A 21,738-nucleotide genomic window follows, 5' to 3' on the forward strand; every position below is an offset into this window, starting at 1 on the left:
CAGAAGGAACTCATGTAAACTTCAGGTGTGTGTATGTGTGTGTGCGCACACGTGTGTATGTATTTGCATGCTGGCTTGCAATATCAAATCAATTTCTCACTGTGGGTCATGGTAAAAAAAAAAAAGGTATGAGAAATACTGATCTAAAATGCTATGTAAAATGTTCACAATTAAGTGGTAAAAGTCTCTAGAAGAGGCTTAAGTTTTAAGAACACTTTAGGCATAAAGGGTTCAAAAGACTAAAGATCTAAATAGATCATGTAATTTAGGATTTTCTTTTACAATATACATAACATACAACATAATCCATATGACAACCAGAAAGATTCTAGGAGCAGAGAACTGGGGAAGGCAGATGGTGGGTGGAAGGCTATCACATTTGTATTTGACTTACATTGCTGGCCAGATGCTTCTGGTTCTTGGCATGTGTCAGGGACATAGTGCTGGTAGGCAGGATATAGCTGGTGGCTTTCACTCTATCCCAGGCCTCCTTGTACAGGTTCTGTAGGGGTTAAAAATCATCTTGTGAATACAGAAAGATGCATTCTTGTTGGCTCTTGAGGAGGGGATCTTTTCTGTATTTGTCCTTCTCAGAGACTCCTTACCAACCTCTAGATCTTCACCTTCAGGAGGATCCACGTACCCCTACATGAATAACAGGTCTAATGCCATGACTATAATTTCACAGTCCATTATTTTGTTCCCTACCATAGTACTTATCACAGTTTGGCAGTTATCATGGGGTGATAAAGAACTTTTCTATATCTTGAATGCAGTGGTGGACATGTGACTATGCATTTGTAAAGCGATAGTATTATACATCACAAAGAGTGAAATTTACATAAATTAAAACAAAATTTTTGATGCTATATTCATTCTCCATCAGTCTAGGAATTCCTGGAGGATGAAAACCATTAACTTAAAATCTATTTATCCTTTCCTACTTTTTGGTAGCTGAGAGCCCCCAAAATATTTCCACTCCTAGGTATTTATTCACTCAAGGGAAATGAAAACTTACCTCTACACAAAAACCTATACACAAATGTATACAGCAGCTTTATTCACAATTGTCAAAAACTAGAAAGAACTCAGATGTCCTTTAAGCCTGGATGGATAAACAAATTGTGGTACATCCATGGAATGGTATTAAAAGAATAAACTACTAGTTTATATAGCAATGTGTGTAGTACATAAATTCATTTTGCTAAGAGAAAGAAGCCAGACCTGATGACTACATAATTCTTAATTCCGTTCACATAACATTCTGCAAAAAGGTTAAAAAATTTTTTTTTCTTTTAACAAGTGCAGAAAATGCCTCTGTGGATGTCAAGGGAGAAAAAAGGGGAAGCAAGAGGGAAATTTTGAGGTGATACAGAAGTTTTCTGTATCTTGACTGTGGTGGTGAATACATGACTCCATGCCTTGCTAAAAGCCATAGTACTACATACCACAAAGAGTAATTTACAGTATGCAAATTAAAACACAGAAGCAACCAGAATGGGGGACAGGACTAAAATAGGGTAAAAACTCTAACAAACAAATCGAATTGTGTTACAAATGTGTAACAAACTACACTGGAGGAAGTGAGAAAGAAAACTAATTTATTTTGGAAAATGGTATTTTGTCTGTAACCAAAATAACCACACAAAATACTGTACTCTAGTTATTAAATTTGTTTCCCACAGGAATATGGGTTAGCAATTGTGAAAACATTTTATGTGCCTGTAAGAGTTGAACAAATAAGTACATGTATCATAGGTGATGAGAGTTGGGCTTTCTGGAAAAATTAAAAAAAAGACAAACACAACTTGGAAAAATAAGAAAAGGTAGAAGGCTAGAATGAACTCTGTGGTGTAGAGTTATATTGGAGACATCAGTAGGAACTCATGTTTTAAAACACAGATATGGTTAGGTAAGTATAGAATACAGATATGTATGCATATGTGGGTTAGTATACACATATTTCTGAGCTCTGTCCCCATAGGAGTCCTAGCAGCAAATGAGCACACCTAGTATTTTGATCTTGGTTTTGAAATGCCATTCTCTAATAAGTAAACTAGGGCTCCTTAGAGAGGTGGGTCTAGAACAGGGGAAATACAAGATGAGCATGTTGTGGTGCCAGAAAGTAAGGAAGTGCTGGAAAACAATGATGGAGTATGTCAAGGCCTTATAGGAGACACCTTGAAAGAGCCCCCAGTGGTCAAAGGTAAAATAATTAGAGCAAGAAAATAAATAACATTATAGACTACATCCTATGGAATAAAATAAATATCCATGAGTCCATACTGATACAAATAAAAGAAACAAATGGTAGGAAGAAATAGTTGTTTCTTACAGAATTCCAACTAATAAATGTAGAAAGGATGCAGGAAACAGAAAATCACTAACAGGCATATTCCATAGCAATAATTGTTTCAGGCAAGATCCATCAATAGATGCTAAAATACGTGAGAAAAAAGTTCAAGGAAAAACAGGATACGTGCATAGTTCCAAGTATCTCCTCCATGATATTTCTTCATAACAAAGGAGAAAAGAGTAACTTTACAGTGGAAAAGCTCAGCAGACAGTGACCTAGCCAAGTTACCAAGGTCAACATCACCAGTTATTGATGTCATGTGCCACCTGCCATGATGCACTGAGAGAAGCACATCACTTTTGTGTTATGCTCGCCAGAACTGCACATTATTGATCTAATCATGAGAAGTCATCATGTAAAACCAAATTGAGGGACATTCTACAAAATAACTGGTCAGTATTCTTCAAAAGCGTCACAATCAGAAAAAGACAAGGACGAACTGAGAAATGATCAGATTGGAGGAGGCTAAAGAGTCACGACAACTAAATGCAATGTGGGATGATGGACTGGCATCTGAATCAGAAAAGCACACTAGTGGGAAAACCCTGGTGAAAAGTGGATGAAGTCTGTAATCAACACTGCAACAATGTTAATATTTTAGTTTTGATAATTGTATTACAGAGAAAAATATGCTGGAATTCTCTGTACTATTCGTGCAACTTTTTTGTAAATCTAAAATTATTTCAAAATGAAGTTTAGGGATGCTGGGTGGCTCAGTTGGTTGAGAGTCCTGCTTCGGCTCAGGTCATGATCTCATGGTCAGTGAGTTCGAGCCTTGCGTTGGGCTCTGTGTTGGCAGCTCAGAGCCTGGAGCCTGCTTCGGATTCTGTGTCCCCCTCTCTCTCTGCCCCTCCCCCACTCATGCTCTGTCTCTCTCTGTCTCAGAAATAAACATTAAAAAAAATTTTTTTTAAAATGAAGTTTAAAAAATGCTTGTTGAATTAACCAGTTCAGAGGAGGAAAAAGAATGTGTTTGCAGGCTGTAAGCCACTGGCTACCGGAGAAGTCAGGGAAGGACAAGTCCAGGGTCAATGTAGCATAACTTCAACTGCACCTGCCTGCAATAAGGAAGGAGCTCCTAAATTTGTGTCAACTGCATGAAACGGTGCAATATTTAAAGTGGGGCTTATTTAATTGTAACTAGGACTACTGATGAGATAGAGTAGGAATTTGAAGGTTCATGAAAAAAAACTGGAAAAACTTTTGGGGGTAAGGTGTCTATCCCAACTATTCCCTTATTGTCTCTAAAGGAGAAAAAGAGAACTCAAATACAAAGATGAGAAAAAGAACTCACACTGCTATAAAGATTCTTCAGGTTCTTGGTTCTGTCGTAATCCACTGTTTCTAGAACTGTCGTATATTTGTCCTTAATCTGATGATAATTTTCTTTATATTTCACCTACACACAAAAAAGATGAGTTATTCTTTTCTGCTGTTTGAAAATACATAAAGACAGTAATGGCTTGTCCTGGAAGAGTAGTACAAGGAAGACGCACCTCACTGGCATTAATGCCACTTTGAAGGGCAGTCACGTAAAGTGGTGTATCTGTGACCAGGTTATAATTCTGTAGATTATCTTTACCTGCTGCCGTGTATTGTAGCTGTAAAGAAAAACAAGTGAGCAGAAATGGTAAAATTTCAGCTTTCACAGTTTGTGCCAATTTAGATGAGCCTTTATTTCTGGGTTTCTGCTTTCATACTAACAAAGAGGCTGTCATTCTATATTCCTGCCAACATGGTTTGGCTGTCAAAACTAATAGTTTGTCTTTACCAACAGTGGAGTTTGGCTCTTTGCCAGGTCCTCTTCCTTTTTGCCTTTTCTATGCATGTACCCCAACCCGGACTACAGTCCCACAGCCTCGACCTTCCATTAACCTGCCCTATCAGCCCAAACATATGCTGGGCAATTTTCCAGATATCTACTTTTTACTTCAGAACTTATCTACCTAAGGTCAAAGCATGCATTTGCATCTTACTCTCTGCAAGTTAACCTCATCAACTTCAGGACAGATGCTTGAGAGTTAGTTCACTAGGAAACACCTCCCAGGTAACTTTTTCTTATAAACATCAAATGCTTAAGCCACAGGAGATACTAAAACCGAGAAGGTCCAACACAAGAGGAGGTCACCAGGAGAGGTTCTACTGGGCAGGGATCCTTTGGTTTCCTTGGATCATGCACTGTTAAAGCAGCTTTCTCCGCCTGGGCACAGGGATGGCCTAGTTGTCACCCACGGAGAGAATTACAAAGTCCACGGATTCAGAGTGAGCCAGTCCTTCTAGGAAGATGAGCGCACCTGACTCTGGAGATCATAGGCTTTCTTGGCATGGAGGATCTGAGGTGTATCCCAAACGTAGCATCCAATGCCTTTCAGCCAGTTCAAGTCATCCTTATACACATTCTGCAAGAAAGAAGGGGTGATGAAAAGTGGCAGGTGCTAACTGAACTTAGAATTGCATTTTGATAATTTCCTATCAGCGGCTGGCTGTGCTCAGTGGTCATAGAGTGGGCCTCTCAACAGCTGGAGGTCATTAATGCCCCGACCTAAAGAAACTCAGGAGGAGAGCAACAGCTAAGTCAAATCTGGTATAAAAACAGATTAAATATCTAACATAGGTGTCACAGGACTCAGAGGGGACTCTTACACCAAAAAGTGGTTACCTGTGCCACCATGTTTAAAAAAAAAAAAACCAGCCACATTTACTAATACAGGGACAATTAGAGCATTGAAGGCCTAGGCAGGGTTGGGTGAAGCCTGTAACCAAGTTAAGCTTCAGAAAGGACATCATACATCACTCAAGATCTCTTGGGCATTTCGGGCCCGTATAACGTTGGGTTCCTCCGGAAGAGATGTCCACTGGTGGAAGTAGTGTCGATACTCCAGGTCACTGAGGATGTACTGGCATTTTTTAGCCAGCACGTGATTCATCATATCGTTGGGGATATGAACATTGGCTTTGGTGTCCTCATAATCTCTTCTGTAGTTCAACTAAAGAATAATATTTTTTTTAAAGACAAAAAGAAGAAAGGAATTAAAGTGTGAATTATTCAGATTGATCTCTCTTAGAGTCTAATCTCTACCATAGATCAGTACCTTTAGAATAAACAAAGATTAAAAAAATTATACTTTAATATATTCTTCTTTTTCAGTTTCCCATCCTTTCATAATAGAGGGGTAAACAGTTACCTTGTCGTTTTCTCCTTTTTCCAAACAGCTACCTCACTGTGTGTTTGGTAGTGGAGGAGGAAGGAAGGGGAGGAGGCCCATAGCTGTCAAAGGTACACAAGGCTAACTGGCAGGGGTGGGGACTCATTCCTCACACCCCATGCCCCTCTCAACCAAAGAACAGATTACAAACAGGCAGACTAATAGTACACTTAAGGGTACAAATCCTCCACTAAGGTGAGTTTTGCTTACCGCACTCCTCATCTTTTGGAAATCCAGACAGTGAACCACACCAGGGAACTCACTGATTTCTTTTCCAGCCAGATAATGACCCTTCTGCTTCTCATATGTCTCTTTGTATTTAAGCTGTGAAGTAGGTACAACATTGAGAATCACTGGGATTTTCTAACCAGCTTCCCAATCAAGAAAGACTCTGAAACCTATGAGAGGAAACAGTACTACTGACCTCACTGTTCACATAGTCGGCATGCTTAGCTCCAACAATGGGAATATAGCGTTCATCCAAGGTATAGCCATAGGCCTTGGTTCCTTCCCATGCCCCTTTATACAGTATCTAGAACAAAGAAATGTGTGTCAACAAGTTTGTATTCAACTTCCTTCAGATATTGCTAAAAAGAAAATGGTAAAACCAAGGTAAAATATTTATGTTTAAAGGCAAAGCTTACGTCTTTATTTAGAGCCATGATCATGTCTACCTAAGAACAGGGCAGAGTCTTCTGGCTTATTGCAAATTAAATCTACAGACACTGAGGCATTTTATAACAGAGTTTAACTAAGTTCTAATAAAAGTGAAAAATAAATTTTCACATAGGGAGAGAATCACCAAAGATTGCTTTCCATTGGGCATACAACATACACACTATGTACACACAATCATCATTTAAATTAGCTGAATTAAAATTTGGAGGTCAAGTCTTCCATTTGTTGGCTACAGATATTTATACATGATTGTTAAAGAAGAACCGGCCTTTCCTCTCTTTTCTCTGTTGATAGATGCTCAGTCCTATGTGCACCTAGAGCTGGTACAGCACTTGTGACATTATTATCTATTTCTTTGGATGTCTGTCCCTCTCATTTGCATGGGCTTGTGAAGGAAGGACTTGTCTTTATTGAGCTTTAGCTCCTTAGTGCCTCCTACCGTCCCTGGCACATCACAGGAGCTCAAAAATACTGGCTGAACAGATACTACTTCTAATAAACAAGACTAGTTATTTCTAATAAACAAGACTACATACAATAAAAATAATAGATCTTACATGTTTAGTTGTTCACAAAATCAGCCAAGGATATGAATACTGACAAGAGCTTAAAATTAAGAACTGAGTTGTAAATTGCATAAAACTTACGGTACTATAGAGTTTTCCCATGTCTTTGGAGTGGGTGATATGTGGTGTATCTGGAGAAAATGTATACTTGCCCTTTATTTCTTTATTAAATGTTTCTTTATACTTTATCTAAGGAGAAAACAAGACAAAACAAAACAAAGCCTTTGGTTACTGTAAATGTGTATTTAAAGTTTCATGGGTTCTACCTAGCAAGATAATAATCAGTCTAGATTTAGAGGTTAAAACTAACCAACTGGTTGAATTTCAGCTCATTTTTAGCTAATATAGCAGAAAAATTTGGACAAGAATACAGATATTATCTAAAAGTGAGTAGAGTATACATTCTACTAGTGACTTTTCAGACATTCCCACCAAAGATGATCTTACAGTTTCCCACCCCAATGTTCATTTTCTTACAAGCAGTTATCTGGAGTTATGCAAATGCATTCAATGGTGGACAGCTAACTCCCCAGTCCATGTACCTCATTATACACAAAGCAAACTTACATCACTTTGATTGACTGAATTAATCTTCGCCAAAACAATCTCTGGAGTATCCTCTACACTTTTAAAGTTAGGATAGTTGTCAAGAGCATCTTTCTTATATTTTATCTGCAAGGAAACAGAGATGATTAAGGCTGGGTACCTATCCCCACACAGCAGGCAAGGGAGTCAGGCATTAGGTGAGAAAAGGCTCTGTGTACCTGATTCACCATTTCCTGGTTCTTAGTAACCCTCACATAGTCCACAGAATCCAGGGGGATCCAGCCAATGCCACGGAGCCACTCCAGGTCAGCTTTGTACACATTCTGAGAGCAGGAAGAGAGACAATGCAGGTATAAATGACTCAGACATAGTATTACAGACAGCAGATCAGAAACAACTTTTTCAGGAGCTTTTAAGGATTTATGTCTCATGGCTCTTGTCTCATTGATTCCATCATGATTTCATCTGTTTACCTGGGGAATATTTCTCGAGCCTGTTACTATGAGTGAGGTGCTGTGCTAGGTGCTTTGAGGAATAAGTATATAAAGGAATCTAGTGTAAACAGAAGTCATTTACAAGGTGAAGGGTGGTAAGTGCTATAAGAGCAGAAACATTCAAGTGCTGTGGGAATTACGGCCAGTAAGCCATTATTTTCAGCAATGAGCCTAACGAAAGGTTTTACCAAGGAGAGTGTAATTTTAGACAGACTTGTATTTGGTATTTAGAAATATGTGGGACATTTACACTATACAAAGTAAATTACACAAGTAAGTGCTCATGTATTATAGAGTAGGGGGACACATCCCTCTGGCCAAGCCTAGCTCTCCTCTCCCCCACCCAGTGCCTGGATTCTCTTGGGCCACCTCATACCAAAGGAGCTGCTAATCTGGTTAAAGGTTCACAATAGTCACTCTGTTGTAGCAACAATGAGGTGGGATGTTCAAATTCGGCACCTGTGCTACAGGTGGTCCTTCACTTCTTGATTCTGATTTGGTAATGAGAATATCAGGCAGGGTTAGCTCCAGGGTATACCCAAGCATCACTTCAATGCACTGTGTTTCTATTCCTTACAGACTGTTGGTGGTAGCTAGAGGTCTTGACTCAGGCTTCGGTGTCAGATGGCCTATGTCATGTATTCTCTACCCTAGCATTACCAAAGCTGTGCATGAGGGATTCTGGGCCCTCCTGTGGCTCATTAGTACTTTGTTTCCTTTTTGTTTTGATTCTTTGCAAGCAAGTCCTTCATAAATGCCTGAAGGAGTGAAATGCTCACAAAGCAAGAATGGGGTGTTCCCAGGTCCTTGACTACACGATCATCCAATATTGTTAAAATCCCAACTCGCTCTCCAGTATCACCCAAGCCAATTGTTACTCTAAATCAACTGATAACTTTTCAGGCAGATGTGAGATGTTGCTGATGGCAAAGATGATACAAAAACAATTTTTTTTATTTGACTTTGAAAGTTATTCAGAAATGCATCGTCAAGGCAAAGCTGTCAATCACTGCCCACGGTCTTTCTCTACTTCATATCCAGCCTTATTTCCCTTCTGGGAACAAACTCAATATTTATGGCTCAAAGTTTCCAAGACTGGTGCATCCAGAGTGCTGCTTATAATTCTCAGAGTACACCATACATTTCTAGATAATTAAGAAACAAAATCACTTACATCACTCTGTAGGTCATAGGCCTTCCTTGCCTGGATAACATCATTTTGATCAGGATGACATATCCATTGGTGCAGGTAATTACGATAATCAATATCACTGACAAGCTCCTGCCCATGCTTGGCGGCCAACACCGACACCATGTCAGCAGGTATATTGATTTTGGCCTTTGTTTTATGATAGTCTTCTTTGTATAGTCTGTCATTCTGAATCTGGCCTGCGTGCTCAAACCAAACCAGTTTAGGATCATCTCTCATCGTTGGAACACCAACATAATGACCTCTTTGCTTTACATGTTCAGCTTTGTATTTCAGCTGGTAGGAGAGAAAATAGAGATTCCATCAGTTATGACAAGCACTCAAGGCAAAGGGGGCTGGAAACATCAGCATTCAGCCCCTCAGCCTTTTGTCAACTGACTCACTGAGACTAAATAACAAAAAGCAGTGAAATAAATAGATATGAAGAAACAGCAATTTAAAAATAGAAAAAGAATATTTGTTTTCTAATTCTGCCTGTATTTTATTTGAAAGCTTAGAGATTTTAAGGAAGAGGGGGAAAAGAAGAAACAGTAAAGCATGCAAACAACAGCTTTTAAAGAAGCCAAAAACAAACTCCCAAAGCCTAAAGGAAGGACTAGAAGGGAGCAGATACTCCAACCATCCCTAAGCCCGGCCAGGCCTGCTAAGCCAAGGAACACTCCAACGTGCACTCACATAAGGATAAATTACCTCGCTCTGAACATCACTAGAGTGATGGGCATGGACAAAGGGCACCGCATCCGGAGGCAAAATGTAACCTGTAGCTTTTTGCCTCTCCCAACCTTCCTTGTAGAGATACTAAAAGACAGAGAGCCACAACAGAAGCTTAAGTAAGGAGTCACAATGAGGGATTGGTCATGTACATACATCTCCCACAGTTATATTATGGTCCTTTGTCTCCACACAAAGTACCAGGCATCTGGCTAAAATCCATACCTGGTCCAGAATCCGGGCTGCCTCCTGGGCAGTGTGCAGCAAGGGGGTTTCTGTGAGGGTGTACTTTGATTTGGTATCATTCCAATCTTTCCGGTATTTAATCTGGAAATGAGAGGCAAGAGGGTAAGTTACTTGATGTTAAGAAAATATAATGTCGTCCAAGCAAATGCAAGCATCATCTCAATGACTACAATCTGTATCTCAGACAATGATTGCATGCTGAGCTTAAGTAGGTGGAAAGCTTTGGAAATGACATTTCACGACTGGGCAATTTTAGAACGACAGCCATGTACTTACATCATTTAGGATCTCACCACTTTGTTTTGCAGTCACATAATCAACTCTGTCATCCACAGGAGTAAAGTTGAGAGTTTCTATTTTCGTGCGGTATTTTTTCTATGGGAAAGAAAATATCTTTCAAACAGTTGTAGTTTCTGGTCCTGTCTGAGCTGAGAAAGAGATACTAGACTTAAGGGTCCTTCTCGACTAGAAGTGTAGAGTGCCTATTTGAATGGCACCTTCTTGGCAATTTGGCCTTTTTTCGTAGTCTTTTATTTTTTAACAACTGAGTGGTTTCTCACACCTCCCACAGATTTTTAAAGTAGCAGGTTTGCTTAGTTATCAAAGTCATGTAATACAATACTCTGTGTATCATGATACTCAATGTGTGTTTTTTCAACTGTGTAAACTTCTCCCAAGTGCGGTGTCATTGCTGACAAAAGAAGTTTTCCATTTACACAATTCTAAGCATCAGTGAGTGTACTGGAGTGGCCCCATACAGTGAGTGTATGGATGTGGCCCCATGATGTGATAGGGACAGTAGAGGATTGTTTTGGGACAAGATATTTCTGGCTTAAATGACAGCAATTGCAGTTATTAACATTGCTGATGGGGCATGACTTCATTTTGGCTTGTGTAATTTTGTCCAGTCTCCCAGGAAATGCACTAAATGGCCAGGTAAAATCTTGGAATACCTCACTGAAGATATCTGCAGCATGTTTGGCATGATTGACAGAAACGGAATCAGTTGGCATCCACCCGATCCCACGTAACCATTCCAAGTCAGCCTTGTAGACAGCCTGTGGGAACAGAGCCATGTGATTTCAGCAACTCTGGTCATATGGTCCTATTTATTCTATCTATTGATTTGATGGAAAAATACAATATAAAGATGACATACTCAAGCAGCTGGGAAGGTAACATAAGTAAATTCATTGGGAGGTCAGGAGGTATGAAAAACGGGGAGACATTTTTCTATTTAAAGGGGGTTAGCCTCAATTGGGCTCCAGTTATTGTTGCCAGGGCGTAACGCATGTCCAGGAATTTGTTCTCTGATTTTTCTAAAGAAGTAGGGAATCCTAGATTTGTACCCCAAGTTTCCTGATTTAAAAAACCTTGGCAACTTAATTCAAGATTTTTAAACACTATATCAACTGAAAAAAAGCCTACCTGTGCCTACATCCTTTCCACAGACTGCCAACGTTGTACCTTTGTTGCTACATAAATTCCATAAATAATATTTTCACAGTAGTTGTCTTTATACAGTCACAGTTAAGATTTATAGTCACACAACCATATATTCCTTAATACAAAATCTACATCTTTCACAGCTTTGATGGTTTTTGACACCATACTATATGATGTAACTAAAACCAAATTCTTGGCTATATAAAGACAGGAAGCAGTGATACAAAATTTAATGACAAACGTTCTGGGAGTCATGGCAAAATGAGAAAAGAGCTCATGCTAAAATGTAGCCCACTCACATCGCTTTGCAGTTGGTAGGCTTTCTTGGCCTGAATCACATCGTTCTGGTCAGGCATGCACGTCCACTCGTGTAGGTAATTGCGATAATCAATGTCGCTGACCAGAGTCTGGCATTTTTTAGAGTGCAAGATGGAAAGCATGTCTGCAGGGCTTTGGAACTTAGTCTTCCATTTGGCCCAGTGCAGCCGGTACTCTCTTTCATTCTGAATCTTGCCAGCGATGAGGGCCCACCGGATCTTGTTGTCATCCCTGGCTGTGAGGGTACCCACGTAGTGTCCCTTCTGCTTCTCATGGTCAAGCTTGTATTTATACTGGAGATGGAAAAACAAAGCAGATGGGTCACAGTATGTGCTCTTGATGCACCTAGGATGTTTGCTTAAAAACTGAGAAGTTAAACAAGGCCACACTTACGTCACTGGCAATCTCCCTGGAGGCCTTGGCAGCCTGGATAGGGATGGCATCCAGCCGCACATCGCAGCTCATCTTCATTTCATCCCAACCTTCGCGGTAAATTTTCTGAAGAGGAGAAAAAAATAAGGTATAATTTTGGATTCAAATGTACCAATAACTTCAGGGGCTCAAGTAGAATTAATATCAAAGCAGTACAGTTTTGAAGTCCCAGAATAGGTTGAAAAGAGGATAGGTAAAAGAATAATTCCGCACCACGCTACTGGAATACGAAATTGTGTATGGAGTCCAAAGATCTGGGCTTGACAAGAGTTGTTTCTTTTTAATTTAAATCATGGCCTCTATGTAGTTATTCATAGTTTATATAATAGCATTTAGATGCTTCTTTTTTTTTTTTTTTTTTTTTTTTTAGATGCTTCTTGTATCAGTAGCACTGGGATAAGGTTATGGTTAGACTTAATGAGAAATCACTGGGTTTCTTTAAGTTAATAATTCCAATTTATTTAATTTTAAAATTCAACTCAATTCTGTCACCTTCAGAATTATACACTTTTTATATTTGTGGGGAGGTTTTCCCCAGGATGGTTTCTTAGATTTTTTTCATGTAGTTGATGATGCATATTGTTTGGGAAAGTTAGATATTCCTTCTGAAGCACAATTGTATGTTAATAGCCATTAAAATTTTTTTTTCATGTTTATTCATTTTTTAGAGAGAGAGGAGGGGAAGGGGCAGAGGGGAAGGAGCAGAGGGAGAGGGAGACACAGAACTCGAAGCAGGCTTCAGGCTCCATGCTGTCAGCACAGAGTCTGATGAGGGGCTTGAACCCATGAACCGTGAGATCATAACCTGAACTGAAGTCAGGGGCTTAACCGACTGAGCCATGCAGGTGCCCCAATAGCCATTTTTAAAATGCAGTGTGTTTTTATTTATACACAGGAATTAAGGTAGTGATTTACAGATAACTTTTAAAATATATGTTCATATTTAAATGGACACACTCTGTGTTGATGATGTAAGACTCAAAAATAACAGTAATTTAGGGGCGCCTGGGTGGCTCAGTTAGTTGAGTGTCTGACTTCGGCTCAAGTCATGATCTCACGATTCACGGGTTCAAGCCCCGCATTGGGCTCTGTGCTGATAGCTTGGAGCCTGGACCCTGCTTCAGATCCTGTGTCTCCCTCTCTCTCTGCTCCTCCCCTGCTCGCGCTCTCTCTCACTGTCTCAAAAATAAACAAACATTAAAAAACAAGAAGTAACAGTAATCTAAATGTATAATTCAGAGATCATACCAATCAAGGTGGAAGCTTTAAAAGTGCAGAAAGATGAATTTCAATTATTGACAGTTTCACGGGCTTTGCATATCGGAAATATGAGTGTAGACAAGTTTTGTATGAATTTTCATTCAAGTTCTTGTATGAATTTTGGGTAGGCCTATTTAACAATTGACTTTTATTTTTAGACAAAATAAAAGTGTTCTCCACATTTAAATGTAGAGTGTTCTCCCACATTTAAATGGAGAATGTTTAATGCAAACTTGTCATGTTATTTAGAATTTGTTTTTATTTTATTACATATAATGTTATACTGTTTTTAATTATGTATTAAATTTTTGTTTATGTGTTCAAATATATTTTTTATTTGAGTTAAAAAAAATCAGGGTTTGAGACCAAAACTTCGTCTACTAACTTTGAGAACACGGATCAATTCCTCAATCACTTTAAGTCTCAACTTTCCCGTCTGATAAAAACAAAATAGCACTATATATTTTATTCATGTGATTAGATTAAATGAGTTAATTTAACATGAATTTGCTGGTTACCTAGAAAATTATATACAAATATCTTGAAAAAGTTGTGCTTTCCAAATGATAGAAACAGTCTTAAGTAGTGAATTTTATCAAGATTATAGTAATAGTGACACCATGTTTTAAAAAAATGTACCTTTTGGTTAGCATTCACATGGGAGGTTTGATTTCCTCCAAAGCACAAGCCATTCTCATTAATGTCTTTTTACTTTTAATTTTAGAGAGAGAGCAAGAAAGTGTGTACAATCAGGGGAGAGGGGCAGAGGGGGAGCGAGAGAGAATCTTAAACAAGCTTAACATTCAACACAGAGCTCATTGCGGGGCTCGATCCAATGACACTGGGATTATGACCTGGGTGGAAATCAAGAATCAGATACTCAACTGACTGAGCCACACATGCGTCCTTCATTAATGTCTTAATATCGAATATCTAAATATCTGAAGTTTGTAACTTTTGGTATAGTTTCAAATACTACTCTTGCTTACATCGAGATTATCAGCTGTAGGATTCTGATATTTCCAGCTAAGAAATATATCATACAAAAAAGAGCACATGAGACTTTCCCTGATTGTCCAGCCAAAGGTGCCTCTGGATGGAAAAGAAGAGGCTGAGGACTTTGTTTCTGCTGCAGTTTGGTGATGAGAAAGCACTGCACCATAATACTACTCTTGCCTGAAAAAAATGTATCAACGCCCTAAAATTTCATTTTCTTCCCATCTCTTGGAAAAAACTAGCTCCCAAGTGGCCCATTATAATACAATTGATGGTGTGGTTTGGCACGTGGTGAGAAATCTTTTCTGGGCAGGTTCCTTCTCTCACAAAGATTTATTATTTTTTGAAAAATGTCAAGTTCCAAACCATGGTGAATGACTTTAAAGTAGTATACTTCTTCTAGGGTCATACTTTTTCTACTCACAAGAAAGCTCTATGATCCATGAAGACAGTACCTTTCTTGAGATTTCTTAAAGTGTGTAGCTAGCCACTGAATTCTCTCATTTTATTAATTATACTCTTTAGTTCATTCTCTTCCTTTTTCCAGACATAACGATTTATCCTGTAGGTAATGATAATTTTGCCTTTTTAAACCCAATATTTATCTCTTACTCTTATGTAATTATTTTGGCTTGAATGAGCTTACTCACTTAGCTAGAAATTCCAGCAAACATTAAATAATGGTGATGTCAATGGGCATCCTTGTTTCATTCCTAGCTTGAATGAGAAACTTAACTTACTGAGAATGAGTCTGGCTTTGATTTGAATTTGAGATTTATTCTTTTAGTCACATCAAGAAGATAGTCATTTAACCTTATTTTACTAGGATTTTATTTTTAAAAATAATGGATATTAGATTTTGTCATATGCCTTTTCAAATCTATTAAAATAAAGATGTGATTTTCTCTTTTGTTCAGACACATTATTAGGTTTCTGAATATGGAACCCTCCTGGCATTCCTGAATGAACCCTAATTATTTTTTCTTGTATCATATTCACATACTATTAAACTTTATTTGTTAATATTTAAGATTTTCTTCACTATTGGTTTACAGTTTTCATTTGTGGAACTATCTTTGACAAGTTTTGGAAATTGTGATGGCTTTCCTTCTTTCATTGGGCTCTATTATAGTTTGATTATTTCTTAAAGGTCTGAAAGAATTCTATGAAATCATCTGGATGACCCTGACATCTGAGAGGAGGGAGGAGAGTCTTTAATAATCCTCTTAATTTCTTGTTATATGTTTTTTTTTCCCCTTGGGCTCATTTTGGTAATTTATGATTTCCTAGAAAATCCCCTACAGATCCAGGCTTTAAAATTAATATGTATAAAGTTTTGCAAGAATTCTTATAATTATTTTGTTCATCTGACTATTGTTAATTCCCCTTTCTTGGTCATGTGTCTCTTCATTCTTCTTTAAACTTTCTGGTCCTTATTACCTTCTCCCTTTCTGTCATGTTGACACTGGCTCACCAGTAACTGGCCTTGCTGGGTGACTCAGAGCCAAGGATCTGCTCCTTTCCTCACTTTTTTTAAGTTTATTTTTTATTATGAGAGAGAGAGAGACAGAGAGAATGCAAACTGGGGGAGGGGCAGAGAGAGAGGAGAGAGAGAGAATTCCAAGCAGCTCCACGCTGTCAGTGTCAGCTAGATGTGGGGCTCAAACCCACGAACTGTAAGATCATGACCTGAGCCAAAATCAAGAGTCAGAGGCTTTATGACTGAGCCTCTCAGGTGCCCCCTGCTCCTTTCCTGGTCAAGGACTTATGGTAAGGAGTCTTCCCCATCCCCACCCAGTCAATCTTTTCTCCCTTGGCTATGAAGAGTTCCCTGGGGATATCATAGCACCAGCTGGGGAACTTATAAACAAAAAGGGAGTCTGTTGAGGTACTTACATTGCTCACATTAAGAGCATTGGCTCTAGCAAGATTAATTTCTGGAGTATCCGGCATTATGTGGACTGAAGTTTTATCCTTGTCCCAAACTTCTCTGTACTTTGGCTATGGAAAGACCCAACAATAACAAAATTACTTTGCAACTTGTAATTTTGCGAGTTCCAGGGCACAACTTTCAACTTTTCTGATCTAAAATCTTTTCATATTAAGGAAAAAAAACTTCCAAAAGTCTTTCATATAAGTTACTCAAGTTTAATATGAAATTGGTAATGATACCTTTTGTTAGTACTTTGAGTTTTTGTTTAAAGTTTATGAACAATAATAAAACAGCCCTATCAACATTATGGATTAAAATCTTTGCTATCATCAACATCATTATCTTACAAACAGGTTGCCAAGTTAATTATTTATCATTTACGAGCATGATTTAATTTTAACACAGAGGGGAAAAGTGACTTACAATACTAATATTTTCAGCATTTGACTTAGCAAGGACAACTTCGGGTGTGTCAACAATACTTGTGTACTTTAGTTTCACCACAGGTGTCCTATAGACACTGTCTCGTAGGATCTCCTGGGCATTTTTGACTCTCAACACTTCAGGAGACCCTTCGGGCATCCAGCCGATGCCACGTAGCCACTCCAAGTCAGCCTTGTAGATGGCCTGGGAAAGAAAACAAAGTTAAGTAGAGACAGTGTTTTTTTTAATTGTGGTAAAGTAAGAAAGCAGTTTTATGTTATATTTTACCTTCCACAAACGATAATTAAAAATGAGCATTGACAGACATAATTCCTCAAACGCACAGCAGTGTTCAGTTCTGCTTTGTTTTTTGTAGCAGGGGCACTTTACACACTCTTAAAAAAGCAGAATGATGCAGAAGGAGCTCTCTGTCTGCGGGATGCATGGAAGATTTTGAGTTATATTTAAGTAACATCATACCAGCTCAGGTGGGCTTTAAAGCAATAATAATGGGCTATTCAGTAAGTTCTCCACACAGCAGCTGGAATGATCGTCATAAAGTTTACAATTCAAATCTGATGCACCACATGCATCCTATGGCTTCCCATTGGTCTTAGGACAAAGACCAAAGTCTTAACATGGACTAGAAGGTGATGATAATCTAGCACCAGTCCTTACCAATTCTTCCAGTCTCGTCTTATATGTGCTTCCCTTTAACCTATGCATTATGACCCCAATGGACTTTTGGTTTCTTGTTTGTATAAAGACCCCTTTGCATATGGTGGTCGTTCTGCAGAGCCAACTCCTACTCTCCCTTTATATTCCCACTCACTCAGTACTTCCTTGGTAAGTTTTCCTCCTCACTTTTTCATAGCACCATGGATCACTCTTTCTCAGCCATCTGATTTTTTTCTATTGATATTCTGTAGTTAACATCTGTTTCTTTGTTATCAGTATGAACTCCCTAATGTCTAGAACTTTGTCTTGTTTCTTCCTCTTCATTCACTGTTGTATCTTTAGTGCTTAGCACAGTACTTGGCACATGGTGTATTTTAAAGGGATAATTAAGGATTCAGTCCCACTGTGGTAAATAAGCAGTTCCTCAAAAAATTAAAAACAGAAATATCATATGATCCAGCAATTCTACTACTGGGTGTTTACCCAAAGAAAATGAAAATGCAAATTCAAAGACCTACATGCACCCCTATGTTTACTGCAGCATTATTGACAATAGCCAAGGTATGGAAGCGATCAACAGATGGATTGATAACAAAGGTGTGGTAGGTGTGTGTGTGTGTATGCATATGCATGTACACATGAAATTTTACTCAGGACAGAAAAAAAAAAAACATGGTCTTGCCATTTGTGACAACACATATGAACCTATTATGTTAAGTGAAATAAGTCAGACTGGGAAAGACAAATACCCCATGATTTTACTTACATGTAGAATCTAAATAACAAATGAATAAATAAGCAAACAAACAAAAAGCAGAAAGAGACCAATCAATACAAAAAACAAAAAAAAACCCCCTAATGTTTTCAAGAAGGGAGGAAGGTGGAGGGATGGGTAAAAGGGGAGTGGGAGACACAGGCTTCCAGTTATGGAATGAATAAGTCATAGGGATAAAAGGTACAGGATAGGGAATATAGTCAATGGTACTGAAGTGGTGTTGTATGGTAACAGATTATAGCCACACTTCTGATGAGTGTAGACTTGTTGAATTATGCTGTACCTCTAAAACTAATGTGACTTTACGTATCAAGTATACTTCAATAAAAAAAAAAATAAAGGAATTCAATCCCTGGTTCCACAATTTTGATCTCAGTTGTTTTTTCTTTCTTCTATTTCCAAGATAGCACCTCCCTCTGAATTGGGATTTGCATTTTCTTGGTTATTCAAACCTGTTTTTTCAGCTATAGATAAGTGGTTAACCAGAAAAAATTGCTCTATGTTAAGCACCGGTTATTAATTTCATAAAAAAATCATTCTGTTTTTCAGAAATGGTATTTTAATAACCAGTTAATAGGATACAAATATCAGGATAAAAAAGGTAGTAAGAGGAGTGAAAATGCAGTAAAATTTCTATCTTAATGAAGAAGAACGTTATATATTTTAGTGTGTAAAGTATGATGGATACCCAAAATTCAGAAGGATTCTCAAAAAGGATTACATATAGATTTTGAAGTTTGCCTTCCTCATCCTTTAGAAACTTGATTCATATGCATTCCATTATATGCTAATGTTATTCAGGTTAATGGAGAGACTGAATTTCTCTAGAAACTGGCCTAAATCGACCAGTTGGCAATTCATTTCAAGTGATGGATACACTTTTCTATAACAAATTCATTCATCATGAAAGCCTCCCTTGAAGCTTATGGGAATCAAGTTCAAATAATTTAAAGAAGGCATTCATTCTACATACGAAATTAATACCCTAATGGATTCCATGATTTCTAAAAGATTGGATGAGCAGAAAATATGAATCAAAAAATACTTTAAGTAGACTAATGAAACACCATATTGTGAAAAACACTGAATTAAGGAAACTAATGAGTTTGGAATACACTGCTAACCTTTAAAATTAATTTCAAAGAAGTAGCCCTGTCATTCAAGGACCATAAGACCATAGGAATTCTTATGTTTAGGAAACTACAGACACAGCATATATTAAGGAATCTATAGAAAAAATCTGGTAGCACCACTACAAGAAAGAAAGAAAAAACACTTTCTGAATAAGACCAGCAGTAAGGTAGGCAATCAATAAACTTGGTAAGATGTTAAAGAGATGCTCATGTAAGGAGAGTTGCATTTTCCTGAGTCCTAGGAGGAATGACCAGGCAACGCTCTGGAAGGTTTTCTCCCTGGGAAACAGCTCATTCCTCAGGCACCTCAGTTGGTACTCTGTGCACAAGCAACAACTTACATCACTCTGCAGGTCGTAGGCTTTCCTGGCTTGGATCACATCATTCTGGTCGGGAAAGCAAGACCAGTGGTGCAGGTAATGGCGGTAATCCACATCACTTGCTAATGCTTGGCCTTCTTTGGCAGCACTGATGGACACCATGTCTGCCGGGATGGAGATCTTGGCCTTGTTGTCATTGTAGGCCTTTTTGTACAGCCTGTCATTCTGCATCTTTAACACTTTTGCTGCCCAAACCAGTTTAGGGTCTTCTTTGGCAGTGCGACATCCAATATAATGACCTTTCTGTTTCTCATAAGTAGTTTTGTATAGATACTGGTGTATGTGAACAGAAGAAAGAAGAATTATTTTTCCAAACTCACTTTTTCTAAACAGCCTGCTCAAAATAACTCTATCTCCCTTAGATGAGCCTTTTATGGGCCCTGTTTTTAAGTCCATACTGTAAGTTTTATGATTCTTAACACATTGCTTTGTCTATGTCTACATGCATGAAAACATTGTGAGCACCTCGAAGGCAACAACTGGGCTTCTGGATTATTCCCAATATAGGCTTATGTGGTGTTTCCCAAACTTCAGTCACTGTCTACCGCCTTCACAGGCTTTTTGCCACAATTAAGTACTATCAGTACTTCATACTTTATCAACTAGATTCTTTGTTTAAATAAATTTAAAGTGTGAACTTTAAAATATTTTTGTTCTAAAATTTATCATTCTATGTAAATGGGGAAAATCAATACTTGTCTAGCACACATTAAATCATAACTTTTTAAAAATACTTATCCATCAACTGCATAAAATTATTACAGGAACAACTTATGTATGCTGCACTTCAAGAGACAACAGAATTCTGGGGCTCCTGGGTGGCTCAGTCAATTGAGCCTCGAACTTCGGGCTCAGGTCATGATCTCACAGTTTGTGAGCTAGAGCCCTATATTGGGCTTGCTGCTGTCAGCACACAGCCCACTTCAGATCCTCTGTCCCCCTCTCTTTCTGCCCCTCCCCTGCTTGCATTCTCTCAAAAATAAACATTAAAAAAAAACCCCTCAGAATTACTTTTATCCATTGAATTTTTATAACTGCTTGTAAATTAAATAATATTGACAAGATGCTGAAAAGAAAATAAAAATCTGTTCTTAAACATAAGAAGAGCCAAGCCCTGATGCAAAAGCATCACCAAACTGTTGTAAAAGTTATTCCTGAATCTGAGATGTTAAAACAAGACACTAATCACAATGATCTCTATTCTACTTAAGTATAATTCCTTCGCAAATAAGTTAAAGATTAGACAAGTATTAATTTCTCGTGTGTCGTCTGTTAGCGTTGGTTAAGTCTGTGAAAGGAGTAGCTCTTACATCACTGGCGATATCCCTGGAAGCTCTGGCGTGCTGAATTGGAATGGCATCTTCTCGCAGGTCATAACCCGTCATCTTGACGTCTTCCCACGCTTGCTTATATTGTTTCTGCAAATGGAGATTGCAATGCCACAGTTAATCTGAAGAGGGAGCCACTGAGTCAGCATTACTGATGTGTTTAAGAGAATATGTTAAGTTACACTGAAAATTAGTCTCCCCTTAAGATTTATAAAATAGGCTGGTTTCATACTGAAATTAAGTGCCAGTAGATTTTTAATGAAATTAATTAAAGTTCATTTTTTTTAAAGAAAGTAATTTAGGAGACAGTAAATCATGTGAAAATGAGAAAATATATATATCATTTTGCTTTAAGAGGAAAAATCAATGATGGGCCAGTACAAAGAGAACCAAATATTACTATACTTGCATATATATGTTTTTATGTTGTTTTTGGTGAAACTAGTGCATTTTTCCTTCCAAAAAAGATAAGGACACACATCTCTATTTATAAACACATGCATACACATACGAGTGCATTTGCATGTGTGTGTGCACACAGAGCACTTATCGTTAAAGACTAGAAATAAAAGGAATGGTAGGGAAATGCCTTTTGCTTAACTCCCTCTGGAGTGTATCAATTT

At 38.1% G+C, this 21,738-nt stretch overlaps 1 protein-coding gene across 30 annotated transcripts in view; it reads right to left on the reverse strand.

The window, feature by feature from the left end:
- The window catches only part of NEB (nebulin), a 214,083-nt gene that overhangs the window by 69,077 nt on the left and 123,268 nt on the right, over positions 1-21,738 (reverse strand). For all 30 annotated transcript variants that reach the window (XM_045479788.1, XM_045479819.1, XM_045479815.1 and 27 more), the window contains 21 exons: positions 21,098-21,205; positions 19,749-20,060; positions 16,822-17,025; positions 16,362-16,466; positions 12,171-12,275; positions 11,759-12,070; positions 10,967-11,071; positions 10,290-10,388; positions 9,993-10,094; positions 9,747-9,854; positions 9,021-9,332; positions 7,571-7,675; positions 7,374-7,478; positions 6,888-6,995; positions 5,987-6,094; positions 5,773-5,886; positions 5,146-5,343; positions 4,651-4,755; positions 3,853-3,957; positions 3,651-3,755; positions 395-502 (listed from right to left, as the gene is read on the reverse strand). In XM_045479788.1, the coding sequence (XP_045335744.1) occupies positions 395-502; positions 3,651-3,755; positions 3,853-3,957; positions 4,651-4,755; positions 5,146-5,343; positions 5,773-5,886; positions 5,987-6,094; positions 6,888-6,995; positions 7,374-7,478; positions 7,571-7,675; positions 9,021-9,332; positions 9,747-9,854; positions 9,993-10,094; positions 10,290-10,388; positions 10,967-11,071; positions 11,759-12,070; positions 12,171-12,275; positions 16,362-16,466; positions 16,822-17,025; positions 19,749-20,060; positions 21,098-21,205 (3,033 nt within the window). The remainder of the gene's footprint in view (positions 1-394; positions 503-3,650; positions 3,756-3,852; positions 3,958-4,650; positions 4,756-5,145; positions 5,344-5,772; positions 5,887-5,986; positions 6,095-6,887; positions 6,996-7,373; positions 7,479-7,570; positions 7,676-9,020; positions 9,333-9,746; positions 9,855-9,992; positions 10,095-10,289; positions 10,389-10,966; positions 11,072-11,758; positions 12,071-12,170; positions 12,276-16,361; positions 16,467-16,821; positions 17,026-19,748; positions 20,061-21,097; positions 21,206-21,738) is intronic.

The sequence above is a fragment of the Leopardus geoffroyi genome, chromosome C1 (genome assembly GCF_018350155.1).
Source record: "Leopardus geoffroyi isolate Oge1 chromosome C1, O.geoffroyi_Oge1_pat1.0, whole genome shotgun sequence".
In the NCBI taxonomy this organism is placed as follows: Eukaryota; Metazoa; Chordata; class Mammalia; order Carnivora; family Felidae; genus Leopardus; species Leopardus geoffroyi.